This window comes from Polypterus senegalus, chromosome 11 (assembly GCF_016835505.1).
Source record: "Polypterus senegalus isolate Bchr_013 chromosome 11, ASM1683550v1, whole genome shotgun sequence".
NCBI classification, from domain to species: Eukaryota; Metazoa; Chordata; class Cladistia; order Polypteriformes; family Polypteridae; genus Polypterus; species Polypterus senegalus.
Window position 1 is genome coordinate 140037018 of NC_053164.1, and position 24650 is coordinate 140061667.

The window sequence follows — 24650 nt, forward strand, 5'->3', positions numbered from 1 at the left end:
CAGCTAAAGCCTTGAATGAAACTCAGTGTTGATGATGGGTGACAAGTGACAGCAGGTAAGGAGCAGGGAAACATTAATGTCAAGTAACTGGGATTGCATACCTGGAAGATGGTTTAAGAATACAGAAACGACAGAAGCTCAGTCTTTTAATTCTATTTACGGAAATTTGGGCGGCAGTTCAGTTGACTTATTTACAGATTCCTTGCCATCCTTTGATAAGACGCATTCACAAGGAACAGATGTTGCTCACTAAGTTGGATGCTTTTTTGAAAGTTTGGGTGCAGATGTGCTTATCCAGCTGTTCCTTCTTGTCTTTATGTCAATTTCTGAATGAATCGGTTATAACCTTTTTTTCTTATTAATGCAGAAGCACCTAGACTTTCACAAACTGCAGACGTTGATGGCACCAATTGTTTTTTTAAAGACAGCACACACACTTTTATTCATATTATATTTGGAAATGAACAGTACATACCAGATTTGAATATCACTGAATACTAAAATCGTGTTGTTATTGGCTTTGTAAACTCTAATGTGAAGCGTCTATCAAGTCTCTCTTGATATAATTAACATGGGGGAGAAATGACGCTGGACTGTTCCAATATGCATGTTTCAGTTTACGTAGACAAGACACCACACTATGAGACCTGGTGTATCTTGCACATGAATCTTTCACTATGTCTATTAAAAGTATTTAACATAAAGAGAGAAGTACTACAGAACTTTTTATGTAGAATTCAAACTCGTGTCAGAACACTGCAGATGAAGAAGGGCCACTGCTTTTACGTTTTGAGCCAAAGAAGCTCTGGAGTAGACTTGCTGACCACAATCGGCTCCTGACTGCAGTGATGTTGGTGAAGTCATGGCGCTAGTGTGCTTGGCAGTGTTTGAAATGAACCTTGAGGCAACGCTTCAAACATCTGTGCTTCAAATGCTGGAAAGACATACATCAGTATCGAGCAGCCCATAAACAGCAATGGGCACCACACATACCTTTTCTGCTGTATAATGATGTTGTTTCAGTATTTAAATGTTCCTGTTACACATATAAAGAAAAAGAAAGGTCAATATGGAGTAAGGAGAAAACTGAAAACTACTAAGATCTCAAGGGTGATGAACATCTCCCAAACCACCACCCCATGCATGATGTTCCGAGTCGCAGCTTTCCACACCCAAGCATGAAAACCAAGTGTATACAATATTTAGTATTACTTGAAAAAGTTTACTTATTGTTCACTAAGCAGTTTTTAATTTCTTCAAGCGAAGTGCCTTACAACAGCAATACACACAGTCCTCCACAATGTTTGTGACAAAGACTTGATTTACTCTGCTGCTCCACAGTTTATAATTACAAATCAAACAATTTAGACGTGATTAAAGTCCATATTGTAGAGTTTAATTTAAGGGGATTTGCATACATTGCACACTCTCACCTGTACAATTACAATTACACCTTTTAATCATATTGTTTGGGGAGCAATGGCAGGGCTCTTAAATGACTTACAAATATCTAATGACACCTTTAGGTTGAAAAAATCACATCATTCATGTATTAGCAAATGCTAACTAAGAAAGAAGCCCTACAAAAAAAATAAAACTATTCATAAGTGAAGCTGCCCACCCTAAAATGTAAGACTGATTAGCTGAAGGTTCACATCCATGGAAACAGTTAACCTGAGAGGAAAAGCTTAAAAAGATGGTCGATAATCCTGTTAGCTGAGGATGGACGATGGCAGATTGCCTTTGAGGGTCTAGTTGAGGGAATGTGTGGCATTTTCTTCAATTTTCTGGCACAATTCATAACAGAAGATTTCTTTTGACTTCAGTCATTAGCAGGCTGTACGCGATTCCTCAGTACTGAAGAAACGAATGGACTGAGCCCACCATTAAGCTGATGAGCACTTAAAATCCTGTTGGGAAGAAAAGGTCTATTATAAACACAAATGTTTAAACAATCACATTATTATTTTCTAATCAAACTCAATCAGCAGCATTAGTAGCTTCCAGTCATCAGCAAAGTAGTCGTACAAGTGAATTGGGTGGGAGAGGAGACCCACCAAGACATGAGGGAACCATGCGAACACATGGCGCCTTGGCCAAGAACTAAACCCCAAGGGTTTGTGTCTCCCAAAATGGCATCAAAATATTAACACAGTTTATCTGCAAGCTAATTTAGTAAGCAGTTTTAAATATTAACATCCTAACTGAAACACTGTAAACTGCTTTGGAAGTGCCAATCACAGTTAATGATGCGACTAAGAAGGTTCAAGAATAAGCACAATGCAGGCTCTGTTCCATTCTTCAGCAGCTTTACAGTGGACTCCAAATGAAATCCTCATCAACTACTTGGGGGGCTGGGGGGGCGATTCTGAAATCAATTTAAGTCAAACGTTAGGTGAATCGCTGTTGCTAATTTGGCCCTGTGAGTTGTGTGTCTGTGTGCCTTGCGATGGACTGGTGCCCTACACTATCCAGGTGGTGTTCCTGCCTAGTGCCCAATGACTGGGACAGATGGCAGCTGCCCCACAACTCTGCCCTGGACAAAATAAGTGCTGGAAATAAAGGAAAAATATTCAAGCTGAAAACCAAGTTTAAGATATATATATATATATATATATATATATATACACACTAGCAAAATACCCGCGCTTCGCAGCTGCGAAGTACTGCCTTAAAATTTTTATCAAATCGTCACCTGTGAATCTAAGATGTTTAAGAGGCATTGGCGGTTGTCCAAAGGTGTAAAATATTTGGCTGGTTTGGTACACTTGAAAGCGACAACCAAACAATTCAGCGGCAGCCATCAACTCACATGCAGAACCATAGCCAAATTTCAGCCTTCTACCTACACGGGAAGTTGGAGAATTAGTGATCAGTGAGTCAGTGAGGGCTTTGCCTTTTATTAGTTTAGATTATATATAATATATATATATATATATATATATATATAAAATGCAAATCTTAGCCGGGGTGAACTTTGACCCATGTGAATTGTCAGCTTTACACATATACTTTGTAGAATGTGGTGGTTGGAGTGGGCCCCCTTGGCGATGAAGCACATGTAGTACTGCGGATGCCTGGGGTGTCCCCTTGGGGGTCCGACCACAATGTCCTCCAGTTTTCAAAGTAGAAGGTCAAGTCCTGGGTACAGCAAAGGCCATTAAGAATGTCATGTCTGGGTCAGTTTAGTAAAGGGGTCCCCCGCTAACAGAACATGTAAGGGGTACACATTCACCATATTTTTTGTTAAAGTAAACCACAAACTGATGTTTATTGCTTTTGACCGAAACCCACCAAAATTTTATAATAGTACAAGATTACTGATCAAAATGTTATATTCAAATCTAAAGTTAACATTTTTACAGGATGTGATGCAGGGAAAAATTATATTTATACACAAAATTCCCATTATTGCTACTAATTGTTTCAATTCAAAGTAAGTTTCCTAAAAAATTGTTTTCTATTGACATTAACAAAAGGCAGAGTTGGTCAGTAGGAAAAGCAGGAATTGATTTGCTTCACAAATGTTTTACTTGTATGTAGCATGATCTAGTATGTAAGGTGTTCCAGTAACCTAGTAACACTAGGGACCAGTAAAAAAAAAAAAAAAAAAAATTATAATAACAAATATTGTATACAGAATAGTGCTCAGTTAGTTACACAGTACTTCTGATACACCCAGTTAACCACCACCATTATATCCAGGCTTTATTCCCAGGATAAAACAGTATCTTATAGAGGTGAAAAAACAAGACTCAGGATCCAGCATCCTGGCTTTGACTCCTGCTCCCAGTTGTCTGATTGTTCTCCCAATATTTTAAGTGGACTTTCAGTGGATACGTTGGCCACTTATGCATGAGGTGTCCCACTGGTGGGACACCACCATATTTCAAAGATGTTTGTGAATGTTGCAATAAATCACAAGTCAAGCAAAAGCAATAATGGTACTTTTACATACTTTCAAGTTTCCATGTTGTCTGCTCTCTTTTATTAGTAAAACTAGGGAGCTCTGCCCCCTGCTCGCTTTGCTTGCCAACCCCTGGGCCGGCACTACGGTCTAAGCTCGTGTATGGAGAAGTGGATGAAATAGACTGTTATTTTCATGGGAATTGTTACATATGCATAATAGACCTAACTATTTTACATTACAGTGAGTAATTAACCATAGTAAAAAATAGTAAAACATAATAATTTGAAAGAAAATTATGTTTCATGTTGCGTTAGAGGTATTCGTTGTGTTATGCATTTTTGTTCTATTTGGCTTTGAAATTAACACGCAAATACTTTTTAAACTTACACTTTACTGTAAAACCAGTAAAAAAAATATTTGGAATTAACTTTTCGTCAATATTGCCTTGAATTTTGATTCCATGTTTGGACTTGCATCGTGACAACTCAACGTATAACTGCCCATGAGTGAATATCGTGTCTTTCACCCTAATAAATGACTTTTTCGAATGTTTGTCCCTGTGATTTGTTAATTGTCATAGCAAAAGCTGTTCTAACGGGAAACTAAACATTTTAATACGAATGGCATATCAAGATCTCCTTTGGTGTCTATTATCCGCGGAAGATGTACTATACTTACCTTTCTTGTCGCCTGTTAAAATTTTACAGGTCAGAATTGTTCCACCATTTTTTAATACAGATAATCTTGGCCTATTGCATAGCCCATCACTCAGACATAAATTACGCAATAACATTACAATACATCCTTTTTTCAACAGTAATTCGGCCAGTGGAAGACCGAATGGTGTAAATGGTTGTAGATACTCTACGGAATATAGTAAGCTGAGGTTTTCATTTTCCGCACCATCACCACCAATTGTTTAAGCATTGTCTATTGATATGCATTTAACCAATTTGCCGTGTAACCGGTCGACAATTTTCACATTAATTCGTTTGACTTCATTGTTTTTCTGTACAGTGGAACCTCGGTTCACGAACGTCCCGGTTCACGTACAACTTGGTTCACGACCAAAAAGATCGCCAAACTTTTGCCTCGGTTCACAACCACACACTCGGTATACGAACAAGCCAGGTTCCCTTGCCTGCCTGCAAGCTGAGCTGAAAGAGAGAGAGAAAGAGAGAGAGAGAGAAAGGGTGAGCGAGCATGTGCCTGCTAGGGAGGTGGAGGAGGAGATTGCTTCACGTGTTTGCTGAACAAGCCAGTTTCCCTTGCGTCCTCAGTTGAGAGAGAGAGAGAGAGAGAAAGGGCGAGCGAGCACGTGCCTGCTGGGAAGGGGAAGGAGGAGATTGCTGCACGTGTTTGCCTGCCTATCTGTAGGCTGTAGTGCAAGCGAAAACATCCCCCTCCCCCCACAGGCAGCCTGAGAGAGAAAGAGAGCTGCCATGCTTTTTCATTTAAGCAAAGCCGCTCCTTGTTCATTGTTTTCAATAAGACGTGCACTCTTTGTGCTCTACAGTATTTCGTGTGCTTTTGCAGTTAACTATGGCTTCTAAGCAAGTGGAGAGTTGTCAGAAGAAAGTTTTGAAGAAAATTGAAATCGAAGTAAAGAAAGAAATTACAAAAGGTGGAAAAAATGTTTACCAGTTTACTCATTTACCAATCGGAGAACCCTCGTGCTTTCAAGCAGCATAATGTAAACAAAGCCAGACTGCCAGTAATGTGGAGGGTCACAAGAACGTTCTTTTTGGAATGGCTGCATGAGGCTTTCACTCCCACCAGCTAAACAGCTAAAAGCACCAGAAACCCAAGAAATCACAAGAGAGAAAACACCTGAAGGAAAACACTTCATGCCAGAACTTCGTTTCATGCAAGGTTAGTTTTCTTGGTGGTTTTTGTATTACGGATTTTTCAAAAGTAATTTTTTTAGTTCATAATGCGATTTGTTGCAATGTTATTTTTCTCTTTTTTCAAATGTTCGCTTTTTTCCTTGTGCTTAAAACTCATGAAAGGTTTACAGATGGAGTTTTTCATAGCGATTAGCTGCGATGTTACATTTCTCTTTTCAAATGTTAAGCTTTTTCCTTGTGCTTAAAACTCATTAAAAATTGTTTACATGGAGGACTTCATCGTGTGATTTGTTGCAATGTTACTTTTTGGTTGCTTGAGTTGGTTTTAAATGAAGTTCGGTTTGTGCGATGTTTTTTCTGCTGTGCTTAAAACTCATTTTAAAAACATTGTTTACAGCGATCAGGCTTTAGGTTTAATAGCGTGATCTCCTGCAATCTCGCTTTCTTGTTTGCTTGTGAGTTGGTTTTGCAAGCGCTTTGGAATTTTTTCTGCTGTGCTTAAAAGTCATTTTAAAAATGCTGCACGAGCACGTGCTACAGAGAGATTAGAGAGCCGGGCAGCTGACAGGGAAGGGATTGGGGGGACGGATAGGTGTGTGTGTGTTTGTGCGCTCGTGCTACACAGAGAGAGAGCGCGTGAGCGAGCCAGCTCCTGTAGCTGATCAGGGAGCCTGGGTGTTTTGTGTCAGTGTTATTCAATGTTTTTACATTAGTTTACTATTACACTGTGGATTCTATGGTGTAATTAACTATATTTGTGCTTAATCTGTACATATTTTTACATATTTACATACAGTTTGTACGGTCTGGAACGGATTAATTGTATTTACATACAATCCTATGGGGGAAACTGCTTCGGTTCACGACCAACTCGGTTTACGACCAAAGTTCTGGAACGAATTATGGTCGTGAACCGAGGTTCCACTGTACTAGGATTGCTTGTGTACTCATTTCTTCTGTTGATAACCCTTCAGGATGAAATTCTTCAATAAGATTTGCACATAATAAGTCTTTTATTGGGAACATAAAGTGAGGAAAATGTAAAAATTTATAAGAGCTGAGAGTGCAGGAACTGTGTCTGACAAAAGCATTCACACGAATGAGAGGTGAGAGGACTGTGGGTGTGGGACATTAACCTGAAATGGTTGAGAGGAGGGCGGGACTTAAAAAAATCTTTTGGTATTAGTCTCGTCTCAAGATTTTCTTTTAGGATATACTGTGTGTGCCACGTGACTTTACATGACTGAATGTTTTGCTGGCTGTCCGTGCTCTTATTTAATAAGAAGGGCGTGTTTTGCAAGAATCTTATGTTCCACGTCCCCACGAGACTGCCCTGGGACAATCTCTTGGCACCAAGTCTCATGTTTACGGTCCCCACGAGACGGTCTGTGGCCAGTCTTTTTTGTCTCGCGGGTCTTTTAAATGTCTTCCAAGAACTTCAAGAAGATCGCATATCGTCGCCTTTCTTTTCCATTCCAGGATTTTTATATACAGTCAACCCTTGATATACGACCTGCCTGACATGTGAACATCTTGATTTACGACCAACATCTTGCGTTACGACCCAAATGTGGTCACGTGTATCTGCTTGTGCAATTGTAAATAGACAGCCGAGAACGTTCGTAATCGTCAGTCAGAGCCCTGATACATGTGTTTGTGGACGTAATTTCGGTCAGTGCAGTGATTTATCTATATATATATAATTCACTAAGACCATGGCAAACAAGACGCATAATTACTAAGGAAGGAAGAGAAGGTAACGAAGGTAAAGAAAGCAATTGTGAAGGGATGTTAGCTAGCGGGCTGGCGCGGCACATGTGTATTATTACAGCAGTTCACAACACGACCAGCTTTGAACTGAGTGCTCAACTACTGTCATTATTAACTTGAGAAACAGCAATCACGATCGAAACGAAGAAGGAAATTGTACGGAAATATGAGAGTGGCGTTCGTGACCGATCTCGCTAATATGTACAGCATGTCAAAATCCACCATCTCGACAATTTTACAAAGAAAAGATTTGCATAAGGAGGCTCCTTCTAAACAATAACCACCTTCCGTTTCATTCTCCTCCTCCCTTCCTGCAGCCCAAAGATGTCAAATTAAATGGTGAGTACAGTATGAAATTGTTGTTTCTGGTAGGCTAGGCACTTTTTATAACTTTTTGGTTAGTTCATTAGAAAAATTATTGGTGTTTTGGTAAATTATGCACTTTATACAACCCTTTTTTATTATGAAAAGGTTAAGTAAGTGTTGCTGTGGGAGGTTCGGAGCTCATTATGGGTATTTCCATTATTTCTTATGGGAAAAATAGTCTTGATTTACAACCAGCCCTCGCAAACAAATTGAGTTTGTAAGTCAAGGGTCCACTGTATATATAAATATATAAATTAGGCAGCTGTATTATTTTAACACTTATTATAGTGAAAAAGAAATTACAAAACAGCAGTTAAAAGGACCTGACAAATGCACTTTGCTATGAGCAGACCACTGTAGCTCGGCCTAAATCCTAGAGAGAGTTTAGGGTGCTGAAAGAGGTTGCAGTATGGGACACATGTGGGTAAGGTTGAGGTCAAGTCCTACGGTGTGATGCTGCCCTAATGACAAATATCTTCTGGTTTAGAGCACAAAACATTTTCACAAATGGAGCTCAGGCAGGTTGGTTGACTTGTGCTTGGTCAGACAATGACTAGAAGTGGCGGTGCTGCTCCCCAAACAAACCCACCTTTAAATTGAGCCGGGAAAGCCCAGTTAAGCAGAGTCCTTAATAAGAGGGAGTTTTGCTGCTTTTCTAGTATCTTTGGAAGGGATTCTACCTCCTTGGCACAGACCAGAGAAAAAGAAAGCTCGAATGAAATATGAATTTTGTAACTTGGAGGATACAAATTTACATATTTTTAACAAACAAAGCTATGAGATGATGTAAGGCTCACCAAACCTGGAAAGAAAACTGATATTGCACAGAATTATGTACTTTTTTCTGAAAAGTCATTTTTGATACACACCTCCTGTAAAGGGACCATCTTTTCCTATCCCTTTAAATATGCTTTTGTTAAGCTTCATAATGGAGAGATCTCTGTCCTCTGGAAGTTTGTAATCAAACTTGAAGTTCTGACAATGAAACAAAAGACTTTAAAACATTTTTAGTGCAATAAATAACACATTTTGGTATCCAAAATGAATGGATAACAGAAATTAATTTTATATGTAATTTTATCTTGGCTAGTGTGGGATTCATCTGCTACTGTTTGCTGTCACAGCATGGATCTGCCCCTAGCTAAGGCTTTAGTTCATTCTCAGTCAGCACACCCAAGAGTGGTCACATAAGTTAAAGAACACAAGCAGGAGGAAGAAACCCAAAGTCTGAGCTGCCTTTGTTTGCATCTCAGGACATGAAAAACTTGGAGGTTCTACAAACAAACGCTGAGCAATAAGAAACTACTAGGTGGCAGATGCCTGAGCCATACACGAAAGAGACCCTCAAACTTTCAAAGTAGGCCTTGCAGGCTATGGGCACTCACACACCTAGAACCTAAAGAGTATAATGTGCTCAGAATCAGTCTCTGGGTTGCTGAAAGCACCCTAAAAATATCCACAAAGTATGTCCATGATCTATGTATGAGGTATAAAAGTAAAAATGATAGATAAATGGTAGAAAGTGTCATGGAAGTGAGAGTAAATATCTGTACATTGCGCAGGACAAGACTTCTAGGTTTTGTCCTCTATGTGTGGGCATTTATGTCATCTTGACAGGAAAAGAAAATGCATTTCACACTAAATTTTCAGAATTCCAGGAAAAACTTGCAGTAGGCACTGTGACACCTTGCAAACATGATAAAATGATCCACTTTTAAAATGAGACAGTTACCAATAGGGAAGCAGATGTTCTATGGTTAAATGAGTGTGTGCCATTTACAAGGTACAGTATATACTGTAAGAGTTCTCAAAAGCCTGAAGAGAAATATTAGTAAAATAAGTGAGTTTTGTTTTAGCACAATCATTGTAAATGCTAATACACTTATTATGATGTCCCAATGTTTTCTTGTTCTTTAAATAAAGTCCGTTGTTTCAGGTGTTATTAGTACTCTGGGCCATAGTGATGTGTCCAAGTTTAATCTACGGTTATTAAAATGCTTTTTAAATTTCTCCCAGTTGTAGTTAATTGGCTTGGTATTCTCCGAGGAACATTTGATGTGAGGAAGCTTCATTTCAGATGGCAACATTCTGAGTTGGCGGCAGAGTGGTATGGTAATGCTGTTGTCTCTCAGTAAGGAGACCAGGGTTCATGTCCTGGGTTCTCCCTGTGTCTGCATGGGTTTCCTCCCACAGTCCCAACACATGCAAGGTAGGTGCACTGGCGTTACTAAACTGGCCCTAGTGTGTAGTTGGGGCGTCTGATTGTTGTATGTGTTGTCTTGAGTTTATTCCTGCCTATGCTACTTGGGATAGGCTCCCGCACCCAAATCGCATCAACAACTCTGTTCAAGACAATGAGGATAAGAAAATGATTAACTGACATTCTGGTTGTCGAGTTTAACTGTTCACGCAAAATGCATTCTACTGGCCCATTAACTGTGATTCTTAACCAGTTTGCTCCATGGTGGTGTCATTTTCTTTTCCTGATGTCATCAGCTGACTAGTGTTCTCGTTTATAAAAATTTTGTGGCGTTGAATGTAAAATTAAAACAAAAAAATAAATGTATAAAACCTGCCGTAATTAGATTTGTATGCAATTTAACCAGTCATCTTGTAAATGTGCATACATGAATGTACTTTAAAGCCCACCTGATTGCCTCCTTGAAACAATGAAATATGTATCATGCTAATCAGCCTCATACATATGGAGCCACAATGCTGCAGACCATCATTGACTGGTAGAGCATTCACTACCTTGATGCATCCAGCTATCAAGTAGAGCACGAACAAACAGCAAGACATCTGCCAACACTACTTCTACCCCTCAAAATAAATGAATTGTGGGTTGACTCAGGCCACAACATTTGTCAGTCTCATCTTGGCATCACCAGTGATGGAGTGAAACTGCTTACGGTTAACAAAAGTAGTATTCTTACTAGGTGCTGTTATACAGTGCTTGAAGTGGGCACTATCTGTTGAGTACCAGTTGTGTTTTAGCAAAAAGGAACGTATAACACAGCATGGCTTAAACCCCAACCTAGCCGTCCAATCTAATTCTACGATACTCTGCCTCTCAAAAGTTAAGGCGGACCACCAAATCCTCCACCAGTCTATTGAAAGTTGGACTTAAACAGAGAAAATTGGCACTTACTGTATAAGACTGGCATCCTGTTTGTTACTACATGCGAATAGGCCTGCACTTTCCATGATTCTGTGACGGAATAAGCTGGTTGGCAAAACTAATGGATACATACTGTACTATAGTTCAAAATAATTTATACCTGCAAGAATGAAATGTGGTCCTCTGCCTCTAGAAGTTTCTCAAACTCCTTTTTTTTCTTCTCCAGCTCAACAATGTCTTGCTCAATCTTTTCAATAAATTCACCAGCACGATCCTCTTGTTCCTTTCTTTTCACTTCAATTCTGGCAAGTATCTCTGCTCTTGCCCTTTCAATGGCACGGAGAGACTCTTCTAGAAGCTTGTCAGCTTCAGCCAGGGCAGAGTCCTGTCAGCAAAAACCAATGTGGGATTTATAAACAAGGAACACTTGGCACCAATTACAGGCTGTCAGCTTACAGGGCAGTCCGTCTACAAGAAAAGCTCAACAATGTAACCGCAAATTCACGTCAACACACTAAAGATTTAAGGAGCTCTGATAAAACTCCAATGGCACCTAGGACTGTGCCTGAGATTATGCTGCACAACAGACCTGTGACATCCATGGGGAGTATAACGGGATAAGAGATGCATCATTCAGATATTTTCAAATGGTTTATTATTTAATTCACACTTTTCAATGGCAATAAACTGAGAGTCTGTGATCTTGCATAAATATTGTGCACTCAACCACAAGTCTTAAACAAAGTTATTATTCTGTATGAGGCCAGTGCAATGCAAGTCCAGATGATGGACTTTTTAGATGATGGCTCAGAGGAGCCAGTCGTGCATGAAAGCTACATCTGCAAGAGATGCCAGCTGATCCAGCACCTCAAGCACAGGGTTACTGAACTGAAGGAGGAATAGTTGGCTGGTCTGCGTTGTAGTAGAGAATTGGTGGACCTGGCCCAGGTGTCCTTTAGGGTGATAGTGTGCACTCCTAAGGTGGCGCAGGAGGACCTTCCAGACCAGACCGGCAGCACGTAGGTGGGTCAAAGACACAATGCCTACAATAAACCAAGGGTATGATATCAAGCAGATTCCTTAAAAAATGACACATATATGCATATAACTAAATAAAATATAAACAAAGAGTGGCCGAGAAGGGAATAGGATGTATAATTATACTTCAAATATCACTGCAATCAGATCAAATAGCCGGTAACATCTTCTTTGCCATGCCATGACAGGATACTACTCACAATCGTATTTCAAAAAAGTATTAGGATCAGTTTTCTTACTTTTTTTCTGTAAAAATGTAGAACTTGCCTTGAATGTCCACTTTCAGTTTGGCAGGATACAAGAGGCTAATTCTGATCTCGTCTTTCTGTAAACGCTATTTAATGTTGTAAAATGCGGCACATTTAGCTGCTGTTGAGGTTGAGAAATCAGGGAAAATACAAATGTGGTTATTTTCCAATATACAGTAATCTGTTGTTTCTGTCTGAGAAGTTAACATTACTCAAATTGTAATTTTTCAAAATGCACGATAAGAGTCCTAGGTTTAAAGGTATTTTATCCCCATATGCGGTAAGCTGCTGCCATCTCTGTATCTGATTTAAAGTCCTCTCCAATTATTTTAGAGAATAGTTCAGCTACAAATTTCACTGGATTTGTACTTTCATGATTCTCTGGGAGACCTTCGATTCTAATATTATTCCTTCTGCATCCATCTTCCAGTGCAGAAAGTTTGTCTCCAAGTACTTTGCTTTCGGAATTTGCAAGTCATTGCTTTTCTGTCAGCGGTAGATGCCAGTTGTTCAGCTGTTTCAATCTGAGTCGTGAACATTTGCTTAACATCTTCCAACTGACTGCCAAGTGCTCTCTGTTTATTCTTAAACTTAGACCTGTATTTGTTCCTCAGTCTTTTCTACCATACCTTTTAAAGGTTGCCTCAAAGTGATTATTTAAATGTTTTTCCTCGTCTTTAATATCCTAAAGCAACTTCTCAACTGTCTTGTGTATGTCCATTATTTCCTTCCTGATATCATTTATTTCTTTCTTTATACTTGAGCTCCTTTTATGTCTTGAGTGGTGGCTATTGCGGGGATCGTTACCTTCCATTCAGACAGATCGTTTCAGTCTTTCTCCATGCTCTGTGGGTGAAGTGGCAAGCCCAGTTAAAGCCCAGGGTACAAGTCCAAGGAGGTTATAACATACTGGTGAGGTCTCATCTTGAGTACTGTGTACAGTTTTGGCCTCCAGGCTACAAAAAGGACATAGCAGCGCTAGAAAAGCTCCGGAGAAGAGCGGCTAGGCTGATTCCAGGGCTACAGGGAATGAATCACAAAGATTAAAACTGAGCATTTTCAGTTTAAGCCAAAAAAGATTAAGAGATAACATGATTGAAGTGTTTAAACTTATGAAGGGAATTAATACAGTGTATCGAAGCTGTTATTTTAAAATGAGTTCATCAAGAACACGGGGACACAGTTGGAAACTTAAGGGTACATTTCACGCAAACATTAGGAAGTTTTTCTTCACACGGAGAAACAGACACCTGGAATAAGCTACCAAGTAGTGTGGTAGACAGTAAGATGTTAGGGACTTAGACGATGTTGTTAGAAAATTTAAGTGGATAGGACTGGTGAGCTTTGGGCTGAATGGCCAGTTCTCGTCTAGATTGTTCTGATATTCTAAAAAAGAAAAAGTGATGAATGAATACTGAATTATTAAAATGTTAATTTGTTTATCATGAAATTACACCCACGTTATCTCAATAGTTAAAGGGGACAACACTATTTGGAGCCTCATTTGAGGCAACCCCTCTGTAAGCACGCCATTTTAATTGGTGCAACATTTTATCTTAGGATGTTACCTGTCATACCATTCACTCTGTCACTGTAATGAGTTATTTGGTTATCAGAGTTTTGGTGAATGAACCAAAATAAAAATAAAAAAGCACCAATCTCACCAATCTGAATTCCTGTAGAATGAAGTATTTTCCAGGAAAACTGTTCTCTATGAATGTTGTTGGAATTCCCTCTGCTAGTGCTCATAAAAAACTTTTGAAGTCAAGATAGTGGAGTGTAAAGATGATGGTCAACATAGAGAGGGAGCTGAGCTATAAAGTCCTCTCTGCACGGAGGTGACTTGGAGATCTTTTAACGAAAACAAGGAGGCCCCTTCTCAAGTGTTTTCATTATATTTAAATGGATAGGTAGTTTTGCACAAGGAACAATTCATAAATATGTAAAAGGACAATAACTAACAGCCTATGTTACATTAGACAACTGTTCCAGCGATTTTCAATCGTAGCCTTCATTTACATAATCTTGGGCAGTCAGCGGCAAACTCCTGTGAAACTCATTGGCTAAAGTGACACCTAAGGCCAACTGGTTTGATGTTCTCTTTAGTCAGAGGGGCAAAGCTGTGTTTGCATGAGCGCTCACAACCAATGACTGCTCATCTGGAAGTTTAATTCTTAAGAATGTAGCAATGAAGAATAAGGAACACGTGTGCTTTGAACCTCACTACCAAAAGTGAGGCTCATCTTTCTGATGTCTCATGTTTTATGTACTAAAACAGAATGGAAAAACAAAGGCAGAGACGGCAGCTTAGTTCGTCGCAACGGTCTACCCTTTGCACAGTGCAGGTACAACTCAGTCAGGCAGCAAGGGGGCTTTGGACCTCGCAAACAGAAGAGAGGCTTGTCTGTCTGATGTCTTGGGAATTAGGAATACTCTCCTCAAAATTTTTTGAAATATTACTCATTTTATGTAGTTTGTGGTGGTGGCTGAGGTGGAAAAAGTGCATATTGAATATTCAACAGGACCTTGCAGTGACTAATTCTGTACAATGGCAAACAACGGGAAAAATAAAAAAAAATCTCAAAATTTAGCTCATGTCACATAATCCACCTGTATCAATCCATATAATCAAAATCGGCAAAATGTGTGCAGTTTTTGCTAAAATATTACTCGCAGGTATTTCCTGTTCATAATAATTCCAAAATGCTGTATGTTTGAATTGAAGATAGGATTCTTGACCAAATAAATGAGGGAGAGAGGTAGATCTTTACTTGAATAGACAAACGGAATGTCAAAAATCACGCGACTCCACTATAAAGAAACCTACCTTAAATTAAAAAAAAAAAACTCTGTGCTTTTTGACAATAAAACGGGCAGCATTGCTGTAGCTCTTTACATCAGACCATGTAGCTCTACTAATAACAGTATTTGTTACTCCATTTTGCATAGAAAGCAAGATTTGCATGAAACATTTGTTTGATATATGTGTGAAGATACAAGCACTATTAAGTCACTCTGACCTCGCTGAGGTGTCTACAGGCTGCCCCAAGCTGCACATTCACAAAAGTAACCAGTTGATCCTTTAAGTGTCGCAGTTGCTACTAGACACACGGTTTGTGTGCTTTCATCTGTCCCTGGGTGCTAAACCTTTTAAATCCCAAGAGTAGCTTTTCTTCCAGTTTGGTAATGACCAACCAATTTCAGTGTGGCTGATGGTCCATTTAGTGGATATTAGCAATGATTAAAAAAATAAATAAATAAAAAATAACTTATTAGCTTACTTTTATGGATAATAAATCTCCATTCAGTTCAGCAATTTTCTTCATTCCTGCAACTTGTCTTTTCCTTATTATTGTCTGGAGATTTCCAATCTGCTTCTGTTTTTCAATAAATAGCAAAAAGATTAAAACTAATAAATAAGTGAGTAATTTTAAATTAAACCGCTTACCAGAAAAACTCACTTGATGTCCTCCAGAAAAATCTTAGATGTCAACTGCCATGGCCAATACATTAAGCAAATTGTAAACATTAAAGAATGACTGGTGATATGGCTGAATTCTCGCAAAATTAAGAAGTCGGACATTGGACCTAATAACCTCTACATGTCCATTGTGTGAGCTCTGCTTGTGTGGACTTCACATGGGTTATATGCTTTGCTTATTTTAAAGGGATACGCTACCTAAAATGAGTGTTTTTATTTGTTACTTACCTTGTGTTTGTAGCAATGGCCAAGAAAAGTTTAATATGTTAATATGTTTTCTTTGAAAACTGATACAAAAAAGTTTCTGACATAATAAGCATGAATTTTAGTTTTCATTTGAAGACAGGGTTCTTGGCCAATGAATGAATTTAGAGAGCATCTTTAATTCAAAAACACTTCAAACTTATTTATCAATATTTTAGCAAAAAAAATACAACTACAGTGATCCCTCGCTATATCGCACTTCGACTTTCGCGGCTTCACTCCATCGCAGATTTTACATGTAAGCATATCTAAATATATATCACGGATTTTTTACTGGTTCGCTGGATTTCTGCGGACAGTGGGTCTTTGAATTTATGGTACATGCTTCCTCAGTTTGTTTGCCTAGTTGATTTCATACAAGGGACGCTATTGGCGGATGGCTTAGAAGCTACCCAGTCAGAGCATGTATTACATATTAACTAAAACTCCTCAATGATATACGATATGCTTCCCGCGCGGTGCTTGATTGTTTGCTTTTCTCTATCTCTCTCACTCTCTCTGACATTCTCTGCGCCTGACAGAGGGTGTGTGAGCAGAGGTGCTGTTTGCACAGAGGCTGTTTGCCTAGAAGATACGGACGCTACTCTAAAAAATGCCATTTTATCGCGGTGCTTCGGCATACTTAAAAGCACGTATTGATTTTTTGATTGCTTGCTTTTATCTCGCGCTCTCTCTCTCTCAGACATTCTCTGCTCCTGACAGCGCTGCTTTGAAGAGAAGATATGTTTGCATTCTTTTAATTGTGAGAAAGAACTGTCATCTCTGTCTTTTAATGGAGCACAGTTTAAACGTTTGACTAAAGGATGTTATTTCATGTCTAGAGGGCTCTAATAATGTTAACAGTGGGGGAGAGTTTATAAGGGCTTAAAATATATAAAAATAACCATACAAATGGTTTCTACTTCACGGATTTTCATCTATCGCGGGGGGTTCTGGAACGCCTGCGATCGAGGAGGGATTACTGTAGATACTTGACACAAGTAACCTGAGATTTTCAGAGATGCTTTAATATTGATGGTCTGTTATTGTTCCCCACCTTGCCCTATTGAAACCCACTGTATCGTAATCCTTGCGACCTCTGTTATTCTTTAAAACTTGAGAATTGTTTTCTTGGTCATTGTTACAAACATCACAGGCAATGTAACTGAAAATTATCATTTTTGGGGGGAGTATTTCTTTAATTGCACAGTGACATCTATTTACAAATTATGTTTATATTTCTCTGTTCTATTCTGCATTGACTGACCTTGTGCTTTCTGTATCTCAGCACTTTTTAACAATAACATTGGAGTTTTGGTTAGCTTCATAACATTCTATACAATGTACAGAATCCTCACAGCACAGCATAAAGTTGCCTCGAACATTTTAAACACATGCATGGAAAGGTTAAGGAGCAATTTCAGAAATACAGTATTGAGACAGATTATTTCAACAAGGAGAAGACATAATGCAACCTCCAAAGCATTTGTCTCAGAAAATGAATCTTTGTGGTTACTGGATGCATGTGTGAAGCAAAGACTGGTGGTCACAACAAGATCTGTAACCTGGTTAAGGGTTTTACGTGGCAATATAGCCAGGTCACTCATGGAGAAATGTATACGTGTTAAGCTGGTTTCTCAGAGACCAGGGTCCCGGTTTCTCTAACCAGATTAATGATTTACCTGGCATTTTAGAAACGAGGCATCTATGAATAACCAGGTTATAAAAGTGAAGCAAATTCACTCATGAAGTGGAGAGGATACAAGCACAGTGGGCTCTGCCATCATCAAGGCTTCAAAGAGTGATTGGGAAATGCACTAACTACTGTACTCATCTTGACTGGGAGCTTTAACTTTTTAAGTTTACATAGGAGCAATGGAAACTATATTTCATTCGATAAAACTTCACAGTAGGGTTGGAGTGTTTTTAATTTTTTTTCACATTTAATGAAGCTTAATGTTTTAGGGCTACTGAAGAAACGTCTTTACTTTTAAACAGGTTTCTTTCAATGTTGTCTTGTGTTGATGTCTTTACTTATGGTTACAATATACATTCTGTTGTTTATTCAATTCATTCATTGTTTTTTTTCTAATTAATATTATTCTTGTCTATTTATCATACTTAATACTGACTTAATTATGCAGGAATAAAGTGTCACAGTCTTACTGTTTTCAATACTAAGAGCTCTGCAGCCCCTTCATCGTTTAAAATGACTGTGTAGCATAACAAACCTATTAGGATATAGCTGGGTTAACATCACTTCGATCAACATTCAGGCCCTCAGATTTTACTAAGAGACTAAAAGCCTGAATGACATTTTATTTTTATTGGCGGCTGCATTTATAATATGGGAAATATTCTAATATTTCTTTTTAAAAATCGCTGAACACACACTCACCTTTCTTTGTCTCCACTCTACATCTGCCGCAACTGTTTCATGGCCTTGATGGACGTATTCATTGCAAATTCTACAAATGCACACCTGGTCAGTTTTACAGAACATCATCAATGGCCTCTTATGTAGCTTGCAAAGCCAATCCTGAGGGTTCTTTACTGGGGATACCAGCGTATGCCACTTCAGGGCCTCTTTCTCATGGTGCCGGATGTGGTCTTCACAGTAGGAAGTCACGCATACCAAACAGGATTTCAAGGCCTTGAATTTAATGCCAGTGCAGACATCGCAGCCTACATCTCCCTGTCCAGCAAGATTTTTTTCTGGAAAGAGGGACCTTCGTTTTTTAAATTCTTCCACAATTTCAGAAAAGCCTTTATTAACGTTAAGATTAGGCCTTCTAAAAAATCTAGCTTTACACACCGGGCAAGTGAATATATTGCGCTCTTTCCAGTATATTTCAACACAGCCCTTACAATAATTATGCCCACAGGGAATGCTGACAATGTTCACATATAAATCCAGGCATATTGGACAAGTGAAGTGGTCATCAGAAAGTGGAGTGCTCACATAAGCTGAACCTGAAAGAAAAAAGAGAACCATTATCCCAGAATCATACATAACATTCTTTATTCGTTGCAACTGGGGTAGGCTCTGCCCCTCTCGCAATCAGAGACACGATTTAAAAGATTAAAAAAAAGTCTGAATTCCTCAGTCATCTTTTGTTCTGAATTAAAGCTTACATTTACTTCAGATGGGTTCTGATAATTACCACTTAATATAAAACTCCAGAAAAACATCAAAATGTTGAGAGAATAAGCATAGTAAAAAACAATCTCCTTTGGCTTACAGGGAGCTCATCATAATACATTCATTATCAAACTTCTTAATACTTCAAAACACTCTTTGCAATAACACATTCATTTACTGGAAACCTCCCAGAAATGTTAAGAACAGTAAGATACATGTCTCACAGATTTTACAAAACTGAAACTTCATTTATATTGTATTCCCATGATTGGCTGAGGAACAAAGTCAGCTTCACAGAGACAGAAAGAAGATAAAACAATCTTGACCACAGTCCACTGGAAGCGTATTTCATAAATGAGCCCAGATACACATATTGTTTGGGAAGGAGAGAAACTGCACACACTCTTGGTGACTGACTCCCTCCAAAGATACGTATTTGAGGATGGTAAGGGCTCTCTTTCTCTGTCCTGAATAAATAACACATTTGCTTTTCTTGCAGCTGCAGTTTACATTGGTCCCAGAATCCTCTTGCTGAGTTCAACCCAATCCGCAATTTAAACAAGCTTGTGGGATTAGGAAAAAATATTCTAATTATCTCTGTCATGCATAGGCGATTATTAAAAGCACAGTATAAAGGAAATGAAGCTGATACATAAGACATGAGCTATTAGCAGGGATGGTTGATCAACAGCAAACCTCCTGAAAAAACAAATATTTAAGTAGATCTGTGCAAACATCCCTGCTTCACATTCGAGATGAGCAAGACACTCCCAGTGGGTTTATCGTACATGTACAGCCAGTGTGCCAGCAGACTCCATGTTTGTTGATTCTAAACCCACCAATTATGTCTTATACATTGCTGATTAAGTTTTCTGTCGCCTTTAATAATTAACATAGTTAGTGCACTTTACGTTTATCGCCAACACTTCAATTTCTAATAACATTTAGATTTTGTATACGTAAATACAACATGATAACCCCGTTTGTTTTTATGAATGAGCGGGTTTGCAATATAATTTACTATTTAAGGGAAATATGCTGTATTTAACTTTGCTTTACGATGTAAATTTCAACATGTTTTGAATGTACAGGGTTATATTAAAACGTTAAGGCATTTCCCTTTTTTGTATACAAACACCATCTTAGGTCTTATGCAGTGCCTGTTTTTGGAAATTGGGTTAATCATGCCGTCTATTTATTGACTTAAAAGAATAGTATTTCAAGTTTAAAGGAACTGAAAATGTAGTGGCTGTAGTAATTACTCTTTCTGGGTAATCTATATTGTATCAGTTTTGACATTTTGATTATGTTTGATGGGCACTCTATTAGTACTTGTGTACTTGCTGTATATATTTTTTTAGATATGCACACATACAGTTCTTTCTAACAAAGAATTAGGTCAGCAGGTATAGAATGAGCCCAGAAATATTCAATTGTCCCTCGCAAGATCGATTTAACTTAAAAGTTCAAAATAAAGGTGGCATTGCTGCTTTTCTTTGCTGTGACTCATTTAACCTTTCAAAAGACAACTGCCAGGGAAACATTTTTATATGGACACCATTGTCCAGCTACAGATCCTAATGTTTTGTATTATAAAATATCCTTCAAAGTATAAAACACATAAACAAATTTTGAATTTTTATTTTTAAATTCAAAATTATATATTTAATTTGTTACATGTTTTGTGGTCTAAAGTGAAGCATTTTTTTAAATGCATAGCCTGGAGTTACATTTTAAAATGGTAGTGAAGGGGTGGGGGTCCAATTATGAAAACAAACATCTTAAAACTAACACAATATATCAATTTTTCAAGGCAAGAGTGTTGTCGAGTTGACCCCACATCTTAAGCTTGCTTACACATTGCAAATCGGCCTATCCATGTCATCTTAGGAGGGAAAAAAAGACAAAAGGCTAAACATTTTTGTGAGATTCAGCCATGTTGAAAGGAGACTTAGCTGTGTGTGTGGACCTTTTTGATCGCATAACTCTATGTAAACCTTTCCAGGGGTGTGGAATCCACTTGAAAAGCTGTCTCAATGCATCATTGTTGAGATTATTCAATGTTGATGCCAAGATATGAATTCCTGTCTCTGTAGACTAGACAATAATCACTGAAAAAATGTCACACAGAAACTCACTACTACATGAGATAATAATAAGTCCCAACTCACACTATCCCATCAGTTTATGGGTTTGAGTAAATGTCTACCATTAAAAAAAACAATGCAACTTATTAAGTTTAAAAAAGGTTGTCACCAGTTCTTTTATTACCACACCAGCAAAATACCCGCGCTTCGCAGCGGAGAAATAGTGTGTTAAAGAAGTTATGAAAAAGAAAAGGAAACATTTTAAAAATAACGTGACATGATTGTCAATGTAATTCTTTTGTCACTGTTATGAGTGTTGCTGTCATCAAGGATTTGATTATCATTGTTTCTTTCAATCAGGTTCATATTTGGAGGGTGTGTTGTGTTCAAGTTATATTCCGTGTTTGTCAACCGCTGTAAAGATAACAGGTTTCATTCATCGAACTCGTGAATCTAAGATGTTTAACAGGCATTCCCGTTATTAAGTTGTGGATTTGCCTGCGAATATTTAGCGGTATCGTGGCAATAGACTTAATTTAAACTTACGCTTTACACCTTGCTTTTCCTATTGATATGTCTACAATGGCTTGTTCAGATTCAGAGGGTTGTTCCTTTCTTACTGCATCAATAAACAGCTCGTCTTCCTCTTTATCTGAGATATCACACACTGCATGCACGGGTTTACTTTTCCCAGTCCTGCAAAGCCAGTTCACGTGAGCCGCTCAGAGTACGTGCATCAAAGCTTCTCAGCTGTGCTTGTGCTATCTCGTGTGATCTTGCGATGTCCACAGCTTTATTTAATGTTAGCTAAGACCCGGCACTTAAAGGTTTCTCTCGTACTTTTGCTGAGTTTGTACCAAACACTAGTCTATCCCTGACCATCTCATCTTCATTTCTATTGGATAGCTGCTGACGGACGGCCTTATATGGGCAGGCACTCAATTACATGGGAGGCGTGACGATGAGGGACGCAACTGCATCTCACATGGTGACCGAGCTGCAGGCTGTGGCCGCATATGTGTACGTAGGTTCCAGTTATGACTGTTACGCGTAGAATTTCGAAATGAAACCTGCCTAACTTTTGTAAGTAAGCTGTAAGGAATGAGCCTGCCAAATTTCAGCCTTCTACCTACACGGGAAGTTGGAGAATTAGTGATCACTGAGTCAGTCAGTCAGTCAGTCAGTGAGGGCTTTGCCTTTTATTAGTATAGATTCTCGGAAAGTGCGAATCAACATGGGTTATGCATTTTGGTAACTGTGTTTTAGAGCCTCATTTTGTTTCATTGTGGGTGGGCTCCATCACATAACCTGCCTTTGTTTATTAATTCCTTAGTGCATTTTTATCATGTGTGCACACAACATGCCACAGAGTTGATTGGCACTGTGTACTTCAGTACAGATAATAATAATAATTTAATAATAAAAATAATAATAATTTATTACATTTATATAGTGCTTTTCTCAGTACTCAAAGCGCTATTCACACAGGGAGGAACCGGGAAGTGAACCCACAATCTTCCACAGTCTCCTTACTGCAAAGCAGCAGCACTACCACTGCTGACAACTCTTCCACATATACTTCACCAACATACTACCTCAACAACAACAACAACAGAAACCTGGCTAAATAACACAGATGGGAATGAGTATAACAGACATATGCACATTTTTAGGAAGGACAGAGAACAGAAAAGGAGGTGAGGTTGCTGTTTATGTCAAACAGAATTTAAATGCAAGTCCTCTTCAGTTGGACATTGAGTCCCCATCTTCATATGGACAGGTGGGTTAGTCTGGAAAGTACTGGGGAAAGAGGCCTTGTTTTTGGAGTGTGTTATAAACCACCAGAAGAAGACAATAATTTCAATGCCCATCTTTTTTGGTAATATTAAAAAGTACCCAGGTTTTAACTGGGACAATCTTGCAAACAGAGGAGGCAAAAGACCAGGGGCCACATGTACATATGGTGCGTACGCACAGAAATGTTGCGTAAGAACATTTCCACGTTCAAATCACGATGTATAAAACCTAAACTTGGCATAAAGCCACACACATTTCCACGGTACCTCATAAACTGTCGTACGCAAGTTCTCCACTTGGTTTTGCAGACTGGCGACACCCAGCGTCAAAGCAGTGCTATTGTTCCTGTGTGGTTACCCTTTGTTTCTTAGATTTACATCCCTGAGGCGGCTTTATAAATACACTGAAACTAACTGCATATTGTTTTAGTATAATGCATCTGATTGTAATTAACCTGTAACAATATAATGGCTCATGGAATAGCCATAGTATTCCAAATACCATAACTGCTTTAGCGTTGTTACTCTAACTGCACGTTCTTCTTTCAACTGCTCCCGTTAGGAGTTGCCACAGTGGATCATCTTTTTCCATATTACTCTCACTGCACCACTCAGCGTATTTATATCACTGTATCTGAGTGGGGAATCACAGCAGCAGCTGATCGGAAAGAGAATTATCGGTATACAGCATCAAGTACATGCTGCCTCAGCCACGGCAAAATGCTCTTTCCTGTACGGACCTCGTAGTTGAGAAATAATTTCATCCCAAGAACTTTAAACAATCAATCAGTCCATCAAGTGCTCCTTGTAGAACTGTTTGTACTTATAAGTACGTACAATCACCTCACTGTAAACTTGCACTTCAGTTATAATATTGCACAACCTGCGCCACTTTATAAAGCGATGATATCATTTTTAATAAGAAATGCAGCAAAATATGTTTATTATATTATACAGATAAAACTTTAACTTCATTTAAATAATCTGTATTGTTAATAATTAAACATGTGAGGACACGGTGCCGCAGAGCTAGCTAGTTCACAGATTGATCCTGATTGAATGCTGTATGGATAGAATAATTAAACACATACTATGAAGATATTTCAATGTTCCTTGAAAGTTTTGAAGAATCATCATTGTAAGCTTACAGATGGCTTAACATCTATTACAGAGCTGATTGTGTGGCGATTGGGTATTTGGAGAAAGAAAACTGAGGACAGGAATTGGGGGTTAGTACATTTGAAAGAGACAGTACTGCTACCGTGTTCCCATCTTTAATAACATGCTTTCATTCCTATCATCATGAAAAAGATATCACGTATACATCTCAGTATTTTAATTATTCAGACAGCTGTAATATCACAAATGTAATGCATTCTGTGTCCTGTCGGAGGAAGAGAAAGCCGGTTTAAGAACCACGTAGTGATTCACACACAGAGCACAAAGAAGATTAAATACAAAAACAAAGCATTTAACATGTTAGTTTAGTTACGATGGGATTTGAGAAACTAGTAAATTAATCGATTTTAAGATGAAGTTTATGATGTTCTAGTTTAATGACAATTTCAAAATTAAAGTTGACATTTCCTGCTTTTTTCCCC

General features: G+C 38.5%; 1 protein-coding gene across 2 annotated transcripts in view; it reads right to left on the bottom strand.

The window, feature by feature from the left end:
- Positions 1–918: 918 nt before the first annotated feature.
- The window catches only part of LOC120539535 (E3 ubiquitin-protein ligase TRIM47-like), a 78326-nt gene continuing 54594 nt past the window's right edge, over positions 919–24650 (bottom strand). For both annotated transcript variants that reach the window (XM_039769687.1, XM_039769688.1), the window contains exons 4-8: positions 18423–18997; positions 15582–15677; positions 11175–11399; positions 8763–8868; positions 919–1910 (exon numbers count right to left, since the gene is read on the bottom strand). In XM_039769687.1, coding sequence (XP_039625621.1) covers positions 1903–1910; positions 8763–8868; positions 11175–11399; positions 15582–15677; positions 18423–18997 — 1010 coding nt within the window. In that variant the 3' untranslated portion in view covers positions 919–1902. The remainder of the gene's footprint in view (positions 1911–8762; positions 8869–11174; positions 11400–15581; positions 15678–18422; positions 18998–24650) is intronic.